This window comes from Drosophila yakuba, chromosome 2L (assembly GCF_016746365.2).
Source record: "Drosophila yakuba strain Tai18E2 chromosome 2L, Prin_Dyak_Tai18E2_2.1, whole genome shotgun sequence".
NCBI lineage: Eukaryota > Metazoa > Arthropoda > Insecta > Diptera > Drosophilidae > Drosophila > Drosophila yakuba.
The window spans coordinates 29536605-29550393 of record NC_052527.2 but is presented as its reverse complement, the minus strand read 5'-3'; the positions used below and the strand labels follow the sequence as shown (position 1 = coordinate 29550393).

General features: G+C 41.4%; 1 protein-coding gene across 2 annotated transcripts in view; it reads right to left on the bottom strand.

Moving 5' to 3' along the window:
* Window positions 1–512: 512 nt before the first annotated feature.
* The window catches only part of LOC26536428 (unextended protein), a 44160-nt gene continuing 30883 nt past the window's right edge, over window positions 513–13789 (bottom strand). For both annotated transcript variants that reach the window (XM_015189737.3, XM_015189735.3), the window contains one exon: window positions 513–1596. In XM_015189737.3, the coding sequence (XP_015045223.1) occupies window positions 1046–1596 (551 nt within the window). In that variant the 3' untranslated portion in view covers window positions 513–1045. The remainder of the gene's footprint in view (window positions 1597–13789) is intronic.

Here is a 13789-nt window from a genome sequence, read left to right as displayed (position 1 = left end):
TTGTCGATATCTTCGACTGTTACAAAAATTTACATAAATATATATAGAAATATAAATATTTTGGAATGTCGATATTGGAAAGAAATTAACAAAATAGTAAATGTTTACGTGGAAACGTATTAAAACAAATTAGAATCTGCCTATCAATTTTTGTTTAGCTTTTCTAGTTCCCTAGATCACAGATTTTATATGGATGGCCGGACACACATACACATGGCCAGATAATCAGTTTATTATTTAATTTACAAACTTTTTAATATGTTATAACTGAAATCGGAACAAAATTTCCTTCTTAATTCTTGAACCGTACTTTTAATATGAAAAATAGTTAATCATGCAATGAATATTTTGTTTAAAGTGTCCTTGGAATTTTCGCTGAGGTAAGGTATGTACTAACATATTTTTGCGGGATGGTTTAACTTAATATTAAAAGTAATAAATAAATTATACAACTATAGAGTAGTTTTGAATTTGTTTATTCAATTCTTGACATGAAAATAAAATACACCAGATTGGCTGTGTTCACAAACACATTTAAGTTTAATAGAAAATACGTTTTAACAGGCAAATTTATGTAAACAGGCAACTTATTTCTTTAACATCGCTTTTAGCCCTACAAAAACCATTTCTAAGGAAGAGTAAGTGAAGGAAAGAAATATTTTAAGTACGTAGTTTACGAGGCAACTTTTAAGGTACATACAATTATGAAGATAATATATAAGGCAATAAATTAAATATATATTTATATACATATGTATATGTATATATTAATACACCGTTCTGGAAAAGCTATTTTGTGAAATTTCAAAATTGTTTTTACACGTTTAAAGATAAATATATTTAGGAAAATAATATATAAGGAAAAAAATGCATTGATATATATATTCATATACTCCTTCGGAAAGCTATTTGGTATAACAAATGGGAAAGGTGAAAATAATTTTTGAACGTAATCAATGGTTTAAAGCTTTTTAATACAACAAATGATTTTTAATAATATAATATTAATAACTGCTCGTATGTAAATGTGGCCTGCATTTTCTGTTTAGGGCTTGCTTTGCCTGCTTTCGAATTTATCATCTAGCTGTGGCAAAAGAGGCATGGAAGCTGCTGCCGTATCTTTGTCATCGTGTTCTCCACTGTGAAGGTCCTCTACTTCAGAACCTATGTTTTCTGAGACATTGCCCGCATGGTTTAAGTTTTTTAATTTCGTGCCGTCTTGAATGGCTTCGTCGACTTTATTATATACCAAATCGGGAGAGCTGTTCATATTTGTTGGAGAACAATTTACACTTCGGTTAGGTATGGATAGACGTCTCGTACTTTGATTTGATGCAAGACAAAAAGGCTTTTCATCTTCTGTTATAGAGTGCAATAGACGTTCCACTTCGTCATCGAAGGTCTCACTGGAAAATGTCCCAGATTTTCGACTTTTTTCCAACAATGTAGCTTTCTTTGCAGTTAGATACAAAACCCTTTTAATTGTTATATAAATCACATCCGATATAGCACGAACTGAGTAATCAGGTACAAAAGATTGGCGTATTTTTGAGTCCATATTTAAAGACTGCAGAGAACCCATTTGTGTTGGAGAGTCTAAAAAAAAAAAGATTTAATGAGAATTGGTTTGTAATTTGATATTAATAAAATAGGGCAGATCGCTACAGTCGAGTTCCATTGAATCGAAATACGAGAATGATGGGCTCATAAAAACAGAATGCGAATGCTCTAGCATGTAATAAGGTGACGGCTCATTTTTTATTAGCTTAACAAAATTTTTGTTGTTTTAAACTTTAAGCATGTGGGCTTTAATATACGACAGATCGGCTCGATTCTCGAGAAGGTAGACGCAATATAGGACAGTGTGAAGAAACGAGAAAATATATTCATATTAGTAAGATCTATTTATATGTTAAAAAAGTTAGTAATGATCGCTCTAAGAATAACACGTATCACGGCACCATATTTGAAAGCCGTCTGGATCGGAAGGCAATTCCAAATGGCAAGAAATATCTTTAACTGTAAATATCCCATTTTTGTATTGCGCGCCTTAGTGTGAACAAGATAAACAATGATATCGATAAGCGATAGAATAAAGTAGATTTTAAGAGAAAGAAGATCCTAAAAAATCAAGTTTTCTTACAAAAAATATACGATTTACACAGTCAAATGTTTTACTAGTGTCAGTGTAAACGACATCTGGAAGTCAGCCCCGCGCACTCGAGAAAATCATTAAGCTTAATCATAAGCTGTTTTGGGCGGTTTGTGAACGTTGGAATGGGACAAACAAAAAAATTAAAATATAAAAAAACATTTTTTAAAAGTTTGGGCGTGACAGTTTTGGGCGGGTTGTGGGCGTTGCAACATTTGGAAACAAACTTGCCCTGCATGTTTGTCTCTAGAACCTGCATTCCTAACTTTTTCAGCTTTTATAGTTCCTGAGATCGAGGCGCTAATACGGACATGGCCAGATCAACTCGGTTATTGATTCTGATTAAGAATATATATACCTTATATGGTCGAAAACTTAACGGGGGTATGATTTGGCTTTGCAAATTTAACGGCTCGGAAGACGTAAAAACATTCGAATGTACAAACAGTTTAGGAGACTGAACTTATATAAGTAAACAAAAAATATAAAAGAAAAAACTGCTAAGGTCAGTATTTATTTTAGTCGAATAACGAGGGATTTCAAAACAAAAGCAATGCAATGATACAGAAAGTCAACAAGTGGTCACGGCATTGCAGATTTTTTTGGACTGCTACTTAAAAGTTACCAAACGGAAACTTAGCCATCGCGAAATACATACAGCCAAAAAGACAAAAGTTAACTACTGTATTAAACACAGATGACAAAATAAAATTGGAAAATAAACGGAGAGCTCCGCATAAATTAAAGGCCGAGAAGACAATAAACGCATTGATTAAAAAAATTGTTAAGCTAGTTGGGAAAGATATCTTTTACATAATTCCACTCTCAAAAGGAACAATAAGCGAAACTGCAAATCAAAACGGAAGATCACTTCCGAATAGTCACCAAAAAGTTAAATGGTTAAAGAAGAAACTATAAAACAGCATCAAAGCCTTGAACTGATTCTATTGGTCTGCTCGCTACGAAATACGTGCGGCTAGCTCAGTAGATTTCGTGTATTCGTCCCACAAAATTTATATTAAAAACGTGATCATCTGGTTGCCAGTAAAAACATTTGCCGTTTTCGTTTCTTGGGTATTTATTCTGGCCTAGCTTTATAATATAATTTGATTATCGCACGGCAGATAACGGCTGCGACCCCCAAGGCAATCGCCTGGTGGAACGGCAACACGCCAACACGTAGTCTCCGACACAGTCGATCGGGTCTACACCGCAATTCCTGCCGTCTCTTCGGGACCCTTCTGTTGAATGCTTCCGGACTACCGTGGTTCGTCGTATTGGACCTGCGCTACCTGCGTCTCAGTGTCTTGTCCCGAACTCCTTCACGTAGCGATCTTGTTGACTATCACGGCTGTAGTTCCTCTGCTTTTGTGCATCTTTTCATCTGCAGTTGTGCGGAGTTTTAACTCCTCACATCCTCCCCTTTCTTCGGAAAAATTTAAATTCGGCCTTGCAGTTACTGCGGGACATTCCTGAGATCCCGTCGGCGCTCACAGCTCTGTCTTCAGTTCCACAGCGCCGATCTCCTTTCAGTGTATTCTTCTTTCCTCCTTTTCAAATTTTGCGCCGATTTTAATTTCCGTGACGCCACTCCCTTTTTCACTCTTCTTTCCGCATTCCGCATTCCGCATTCTCGTCCTTTCGTCGTTTGGTCACACTACTTCCCGTCGATCGATTGTTGCGGGTAGATCCCGATGACTTTCGTGGGTGCGGCGTTGCCACTCGATGACCATAGTAGTTCTGTAGTGTGACCCGTCATGTGTTGCTAGTTCCGATATTTTCGCCCACCGATTGAACTTTGCCGGTAAGTTGGATTATAAAAAAAACGTTTTACCCTGGTTAATCCTGGACTTTCTTCCCTGCTGTCTTATTTAGCTTGCCTTGCGGTACTTCTGTACCGCCCCTCACCTTTCCTCGGGAGCATGTTGGTTCCTTGGTCTGGTGAGTGCATTGCTTCTCCGTGCCCCGCTTACTTGTGGCATGCCCCCGTTGACTCCGGCTTTGGCCTGACGCTGAAACGGACGCCTCTGTTGCTTGTATTTGGGATACGTTGAGTGTGCCTGAGCCTGACGTTAGTTGGGGAATCCTGATGTCCGCGTGAAAGAAACAGTATTCCGGCTTGCTCGCTGAATGTCCCCGTTGACTCTCGTCTTGGCCTGACGCTGAAACGCTGGCCTTTCCTATATGTGACCTCGAAGTCATACTGCTGTAGCTCAAACGCCCATCTGGTAATTCTTCCCGAAGGGCTTTCTATGTTGTTCAGCCACTTCAGCCATATGATCCGTCACTACCTTAATGTGGAAGCCCTCCAGGTACGGCTTTAGCTTCCGAATAGCCCACACAATTGCCAAGCACTCCTTCTATGTTGTAAGGTAGTTCTTCTCGGCTCTCTTTAGGGTCCGGCTGGAGTACGAAATGACCTTTTTACCATCTTCTGTGCCCTGTGTGAGGATCGCGCATATCCCGTAGTCACTGGCGTCCGTTTGCAGGATAAACATTTTTCGAAATCGGGGCACGCCAAGACTGGGTCGGTAACTAATCTAACTTTTACCTCCTCGAAGGCTTGCTGGTGATCCTGTGACCATCTCCACTTGGTACTCTTGCTGAGGAGGCCGTTGAGTGGCCTTACAATGCGCGCGAAGTCAGGCACGAAACGTCGGTACCAAGATGAGACTTCAAGGTATTGGGTTCGTGCTCCTGGCTCCTTGGCTTGTGACGCGTTGCCCTATGTACAGTAGTTGTTGCTTGAAGAATTTTCATTTCTCTGGGTTTATTCTTAGATTCGCGTTCTTCAAACGGCGGAACACTTCCCTGAGGTTTCTTTTGTGTTCCTTTAGGGTGCGGCCAATCACGATGAATGGCCAATCGCGTTTATCTGCCTGAAGTCTCCATTTACCCGTTTTCTTCTTCACCATGACTATGGGCTGTACGGTCTCCTTGAATGTTCTATTAGTCCCATTTCCAGAAGTTCATCCACTTTTGCATTAATCTCCCCTTGAATCTTTGGATTCTTGGGGTAGTATCTTTGCTTAATCGGTTTGTCATCTTTCATGGTTATCATGTGCTCGGCTATACTAGATGTTCCGGTCATAGAGTGAAATTTCGCGAGCTCATGTCATCCTCTTCGCCGTCCTTTTGGACTTATGCGACCGACAACTTTTCCTCGACCTCGATTTCATGACCGGCGCACCTGATCTCGGCCCGACTTGCGTGAGGAAATTCCACTATTCCTGGTAATATCAGCAAGCTCATGCTGAGTCGCCTGTTGCCGAACTCCACACCAATTTCGAGCTTTGCCTTGATTTCGCCGCACCTTCCATCTGCCAACCTAAACTACCGTCGTATCCATGCTTGTCCGCCAGCTCTTCGCTTATAAAGCTTGCTGTTGCCCCGGTGTCGATCGTGGCCTTGTACGTGTCCCCACCGATCGTTACCGCTGCGGACAAATGCTGCTCCTTCTCGATTAATTTTCCAGTTAGTTTGGAGAGGCGGCAGCTTGCGACCCCGGCTCGCCTCTCTGCGGCTGGGATCGCTGCCCACTTCCCGCTCTCTGACAGCATTCCGTACTTCGGATTCCTATTTTCCCGCACATCCAGCAGAACAGCAGCCTCTGGTTTCGGCAGCCTCTTGCCCAATGGGCATGTCCACCGCACCTACGACAAGCTTCTTGCGGATTGGCAACAGGGGTTGGGCTCTGACCCGAGTTGCCCCCAAGTGTCGTTCCATTGTGTCTCTGGGTGGTGGCTGTCGGCCTCCATAGGGTTGTGTTTTGTCGCCTGGACTAAACCGGGGTATATTGCGCCCACTGTTCCTGGGTCTGTGTACCTAGATCGCCTGCGTCCTCACACCTTCTACACGTGACGTGTGTTGCGGCCGCGGGCCTGTTGCGGCTGAAATTATGTTCCTCCGCGAAGGCTTCCCATTCCGTTTCCCTTTTCCGTACCACAGGGGTCTTATTAGGGTCTGAATCTCGACCATGCAGTCCTTTAATGCTCCACTAAACCCTTGCTTCCTTTGCCTCACCTTGTCCGCGAGTTTCGTAAAGTACCTCCTGGGCAAGAAGAATGTTTTGAAACTATCTATGAATTCGGCCCAAGTCCTCCAGTGTCTGTTATTGGATATGTACCACATTAGAGCCTTTCCCCGCATTTATTCCGGCATTGCTTGGGGAATCATGTTCAGGTCCAAGCCGTACGTGTTTGCGGACGACTCCACCTGTTCCAGGAATTCGAGGGGCTTTTCTTCCCCGTTACGCACTTTTGCGTAATTCGGCTGGTTGGGCCTGGGTCTTTCTGGACTTGGCCTCCTTTCCCTACTCGTCTCCTCCTTCAGCCTTGCTATGAAGTCTTTACCCTCGGGATTTGTCAGCTTTACGCTTGGACCTGGTTTGTCTGAATATGCTGCCTCCAATTCTATCCACATTGCTGCTAACTTTGGGTCGTTTTCCGTCTCTGTGTAGTACACCCCCAGGGCCTTTCGTATGTCCTCTGTACTTCCGGACAGTGATATGCACAACCTCTGTGCGATATATGCGAAATCCTCTTTTTTGAGACGGTAGATCCAACTTCTACCCATACTGCACTTTTTTTTGCGTATACTGCCGGGATAATCACGCCTTTGGGCGCCAGATGTAACGAAGTCTGCTCGTTACGGAACACGTGCGGCTAGGTCGGTAGATTTCGTGTGTTTGTCCCACCAAATTTATATTAAAAACGTGATCTCCCGATTACGTTGGGTGCCCGGCACATGGGCTGAGAATTGTCGTCCTATGCGGACTCACGCAGCTAACGGCTGCGATCCCCAAGGCAATCGCCTGGTGGAACGGCAACATGTCAACCCCATGTCTGCTCTGACTGGTGGCGCCGTCACCACGCCTGCTCGGATCGTACGGACACACCAGGCAATCGCCGGGTTCACATACGTAGTCTCCGACACAGTCGACCACGTTGACTTGTTGCGTAACTGGCAACGGCAGATCCTCCTCATGCCATCTTCATCTGCATTTCTGAGGAGTTTTAACTCCTCATACCCCTGTGAATTTACATATGCACATAGAGTAATATGAGTCCAAAAACCACAAGGTTGAGCTAGAACTAGATACCAACTATTAAAGAAAAACGAAGTTTACTTAATATTTAGACAGGAGTTCTGGTTGCATCAAAAATTTTCAGTAGCAGAGTCGTACAAGCGGAATTGGCCAGTGCAATTTTTGAATTACATGAAGTATGGACATCCTAGGACAGTCTGCGTACGTTGTGGAGACGGCCACAAATCCGAACCGTGCTCTGCTAACAATGAAGCCCCGGTAATAAAAAAGTATGAAGAAAATCATTCAGCAAACTGGGCTAATCTGTCTGCAAGGAGCTGAAAAGTCGAATCCAACGAGCCATAACGGCTTACACCTAAAACTTATAGGATACTTAGTTTAGTTCGCAAGCCACACTTTTACTTCGCAAAAGCAGCCATTTCATCATTAGTGAACGCCCTAAACCAAAACAATTATGCAAAATGAAAACAAGAGAGAACGCTATAGTTGAGTTCCCCGACTATCTGATACCCGTTACTAAGCTGGTGGAAGTACTTTTGGGCGGTTTGTGGGCGCTAGAGTTACGCTGCTTTTAAGTCTCTGGAGTCTGCAGGCTTAATCTCAACTTTCCAGCCTTTACAGTTACTAAGATCTCGACATTCATACGGACGGCCAGACGGACAGACAGACGGACAGGGCCAGATCGACTCCGGTGATTGATTCTGATCAAGAATATATATACTTTATATGGTCCGAAACACTTCCTCCTGCCTGATACATACTTTTCAACTAAAAATTATCTTTTTTATATCCTCCAAATCACATCCGGTCTCCCACAAGGGAGCCACCCTGGTCACCTTATTTTTTAACTACCTTTCCTTAGTAACAAAACATTCGCGTGTACTTATGTACGCAGACGATGTTAAATTATCTTGCCATTCGGACTTACAATCCGGGCTAGATAGCTTTTAAATATGGAGCCGTGATAACGTAAAAAACTTAAGTGGCTCTTGAGTATGGACCGGCTGACCTGGAGTCCACAATAAGGAGAGTCCACTCGGACCGCAGTGAAAAAAAACTTCTTACTGTTTGCTTTACGTGGCCTAAATTGGAATGCAAACCTCATATTACCTCCTTACATTAACAGCCAGAATCTGATGTAAAGGGAGGGGTACAACTACATTTTTGAGTCAGACTGAATGCAACAAAGAAAATTCAGTTCGGCAATAAACCAGTCCAGCGCCCACAAGAGCTCACATGAAAATTATACCCTAAACAACTTCATTAAAACAGTATAACGTCAAATTTAAATTCAACAAGAGAGTACGCTATAGTCGAGTTCCCCAACTGTCTGACACCTGTTACTCAGCTTGTGAAAGTACGAAGGAGACATTTTTAAACTGACATTCTTTGGCGGTTTGTGGGCGTTAGAATGGGCGTTTTTTGGCAAAGCGAGAGAAATTTACAAGTCTAAATAAAAATATCATATATTAAATAACTAACAAAAATGTGAAATAGTATAAAACATTTTTTAAAAGTGTGGGCGTGTCAGTATTAATTGTTTTGTGGGCGTTAGAGTGGGCGTGGCAAAAAAAAAAATTACAAGACTAACAAAAAAAAATCAACGTATTTTTCAAAAGTGTGGGCTTGGCAGCTCAGAGCGGATGTTGGGCGTTGGGCGTGACAACATGGGTTACCCAATTTGCGCTGCGTCTATGCCTTTGGAGTTTATATGCTAAATCTCAACTTTCTAGCTTGTATAGTTCCTGAGATCTCGACGTTCATACGGACGGACAGAGAGAAGGAAAGACGGACTCGGCTATTGATTCTGATATATGGTTGGAAACGCTTCCTTCTGCCTGTTACATACTTTTCAACGAATCTAGCATACCCTTTATTTATTGTCAAAACAGTATTTTTTGTTTTCAATTGGTTAAGTAATCTTAAATTTGAAATAAGTAACCCGCGCCAGCAAACACTAAATTGAAACGCCTGAAATAAATTGAAAATATCGTAACATCTTTCAATTTTGTGATGCGTTTTGCCGGGGTGATGAAGTGATACATTTACGTAGCGGACAATTAATGACATTTTCATAAATTTGTATAAGTTCATTTGGTACTGCTGCCACAAGCCCGTCGTCGAATTATCTTGTACGCATGCCTATGAAACAACACCCTGTCAGGATATATAATAAATTTGTTAACCAGTTTGTACAAAACTTTTAAATGCGGCGAGTGTGTGAGACAGATGCCCAATGTCAGTGTGAACAAATTTCCTCTGAAATTTAGAATTCTGCGAATTAGAAAAGACAAAACAGCTAGAAAAGCAGCGCGAACGAGTATTACGAAAAATGTTGAGCAAGGCCTTGATTTACTTGGGTGACTAAAAGACGGTTGTGAGCAGGAGTATAGCTAGCCGCCAGGGCAAATAATTTTAACCCCATCGTGTCCCTAAAAAATTAAAGAAGCTTAATGAGTCAATATACGAGGAGAAATTAGACGAGAGATTAAATATCGAGGTGACAGTGATAAGAGCCATGACTTGGTAACCATGTTTGAGGCCCTCCGCTCAGAAATATAGGGTATACGAATATATATAAACAGAGCCCGTTTAGGTATATAAAACAATCAACGTGAAAATAAGTCTTTGGCCGATCGTCAATTAAAGAAGTTTAAGTGTATCCGTGATTTCAATAACGATTCCATAGAAAATACAAATTCAAATACAAATGAGGGCAATAAAAAAAGGGCTACTCAAGATCAAGGTCAAGAACGAATTGGGAAACAGTTTGTAATCGGATTGCCATGGAAGGAAGATGTAAGAATGCCGGATAGTTATGTGATGGCTGAGAAAAGATTGTACGCAAATACAAGAGAGAACGCTAAAGTCGAAGTACTCAGCTAGTGGAAGTGCGAAGGAGAGTCTTTAACACTGACAGTTTTTGGCGGTTTGTGGGCGTTCGAGTGGGCATGGCAAAAAGTTTTTTGGCAAATCGATAGAAATTTACAAGACCAATTCAAAAATGAAAAAATATAAAATTATTTTTCAAAAGTGTGGGAGTGGCAGTTTCGGGCGGTTTGTCGGCCTTAGAGTGGGCGTGGCAACATGAATCGCAAACTTGCGCTGCTTCTATGTCTCTGGAGTCTGTATGCTTTATCTCAACTTTCTAGCTTTTGTAGTTCCTGAGATCTCGACGTTCATACGGACGGACATGGCCAGATCGACTCGGCTATTAATCCTGATCAAGAATATATATACTTTATATGATCGGAAACGCTTCCTTCTGCCAGTTACATACTTTTCAACGAATCTAGTATACCCTTTTACTCTACGAGTAACGGGTATAAAAAAGATGCACGCTAATCAAGAATTGGATTAAAAATACAAGACAGAGATGACTAAATATGTCGAAAGGGAGTAATGCTCGCGAGCTAAGTCACTCGGAAATTATTGACACATCAAAACCAGTCTAGTGCATTCCACATTTTACAGTACAGTCGGTTCACAAACCAGATAACATGTTCAGCTACATCGTTTTCGACGAAGCTACTGAAGTCAAAATAAAATATGTGTAACACAATATGCAAAAGGTTCCGCGAAATTACTATCCTATTTAAGCTGCTGCGACCAATTGGATGTGCATATATTCGTCGTCGCGAGTCCAGCAGCATTTTCAGCGGTTGCTTATTTGCGCATATTTGTCATGAGAAAAATACGCCTAGCCCCGAAGAAACTGTTGTCTATTCCTAAACTGGAGCTTCAAGCTGCAATCCGATTAAAGCTTCAATCGATTAAATCGCTTAAGGATCTTAAGTTCGATCTTGACTTTCTGCAGGGGCCTTGGGCATGATAAGGTCAGTTCTGGCTTAGCATTGCTTCAGACTTTTTGCAAAAGTACTTCAGCAAGAAATTCTCAGTGGTTTGGAATGGGTAGCCTTCACCCCTGAAATCGGCTGTAACAGGTAGAAGAAACAGGACCAATTAACGAGTCGATCTGTTCATCTTTACGTCCGCCCGACTGCACGTCCATATGAAAGTTGAAATTATACATGCAGTTTCCAGACACATGAAATATTTGTAATACTATTTAATTTTTTCTTTAGTCTTGTAAATTTCTATTGACTTGCTAAAAAACTTTTTTCTCGCTCATCCTAACGCATACAAACGGTCTCTTTTGAAAAATTTTCTTACTTTTTTAGTTTTTTTTTTTGCGAATTTCTATTGATATGTCAATTGTTTAACTTTCTCGTTCGCACCCCCAATAGCTGAGTAACGGGCATCTCTATTCGGGACCTCGCCTATAGCGTTCTCCATTGTTGTTTTTTAACTAAAAGACATAGACAGACATGGTAAACTTATGTCTAGGACAAGAACAATAAGAATTACAAAGCAAGTCCCCTGTAAGTGCTTCCTAACAATTCCTCAGCCAAATATTTCTTGTTGGACTTAATTTTTGTCGTTAAAAAATTAATAACTTATATATATGTATTATTAGTGTCTCTTTGTCTTCAATGTTCAAATGGTATTGTCTAGCTATGAAAGACCAATTCCTTGAGATATTAAGAATGGTTATGGATAATTTTATACAAGAAGAAAAATTTTTTTTTACATTAAGAATTAACAAGAACTGTGACTCGCGTCGGGGTAAGACGTATTTTGATCGAGGTCGGTATAAAATCAATTTACTTAAGTGAAGTGAATAAATAAAACAAAATAAATTACAAATATCAGCGAAAAGACGCTATTAGCAATGTTAAATTGCAAATCTATAATATTTGTTGTGTGTGGAAACATTAAATTAAATCAAAAGCTAATTTAAATAGACAACAAACAAATCGACAGTTCCAAAATGAGCCAACGCGATTTGCGCGCTCAGCGGCAAAAAGAGCAAGACGAGCGCCGGCTCTCTCTCCAACGAAACAATGCATACTTCACCGTCGTGTCTGACGCCCGCGAGTGCCAAACAATCCATCGGGTCAATGACCTAGCACCTGCAGATAGCAAACGATCGCGGTCTTGCTCACCAATGCTTATGACTGCACGATGTGAACCCGAACGCATTGAGAGCGTCTTTCTCGCGCTCTCCTCATTGCAAACGGTGTCAAGTTCTGTAGCTACCAGCACAGTAACTTCGATATCTACTGCAACTGCACCCATAGCAACAACAACAACAACATCAACACTATGCTCAGTACCGAGAGCTGTGTACATTTCTGCTGAATCAACAACAACCAAAGCAAGTGCAACCTCTCCGACTCTAAAAAACAAAAGCGGACAAGAACCAAAACAAAACACAAAACTGTGTCAAACAGGGCTGGATCGCTACATTCAAATAAAGCGAAAGCTAAGCCCACAACACAAACAGGCTGGCAATCAGCCGAAAATAAATCGCACCAACGTTGACAACTCAACTTCAAATAGGTTTGCACTACTGGATGACTGCGAAGTGCGTCCAATCAAGAACAGGAGCAGAAGAAGATTAAGCCGCCACCAATATTTATACGAGAGAAAACCCCAAGTGCACTGGTTAACAAACTAGCTACGATCATCGGAGAAAACAAGTTCCACGTTATACCTCTTACCAAGGGAAACATACATGAAACGAAAGTGCAGACTCCGGATGAGTCTAGCCATCGATCAGTGACCAAGTACCTGGATGAAGCTGGAAAGAGTTACTATACCTACCAGCGTAAAAGTGCCAAAAGATTGCAGGTTGTCATTAAAGGAATTGAATCATCAGTGACCCCATCCGAAATTATCGAGGCACTAAAGGAGAAAAACCTTAAGGCAAAAACGGTGATCAACATTCTTAACAGGAAGAAAGAGCCGCAGCCACTCTTCAAAGTCGAACTGGAGCCATCGAGTCAAAAAATCAGCAAAAATGAAGTACATCCTATTCTTAAACTACAGTTTCTACTGCACCGCAGAATAACTATCGAAGAGCCACACAAGCGCAAGCAGCCTGTGCAGTGCACTAACGGCCACACCAAAGCGTACTGCACTTTAAAATCTATCTGCGTCATTTGCAGGGATGCTCACAGTACCGCAAACTGTCCTAAGAACAAGGATGACAGCTCAATTAAATTATGCAGCAACTGTTGCGAAAACCACACAGCCAACTGGCGAGGATGCATTGTTTACAAGGAACTTAAGAGTCGCCTAAACAAACGAGTGACTTCAGCTCGTGATCGTACCATACCTGCAATTCACAAAGTAACGGAACCGACTACAACTTATATCCTTTCGTCTGGCAGATACCTAACAATGCCAAATTTTTCCTTTGCAAGTACACTAAAGTCAGAGTCAAATCAGCATACAACCCCATTCATGAAACATACAATCACGAGAACATGCAATAGCAGTCAATTGGAGTTGAACCGATTGTGCTTTCGATGTAGCAAAGCATTAAAGACTTTATGGCATTCATGCAAGCAACTATGCAAGAGCTCGTTTCTTTAAAAACAGCATAATCAGGCATGCTCCGGTAATCGTTATTTTTATTCGACTTCGATGTGGGCCAAATCTTTTGATTTCGTTTTTAGGTGCAAAATTTTTTCTATCGGAGTGTTTCGTTTCTCATCGCTTCTTGCTGCTCAAACAGCATATTT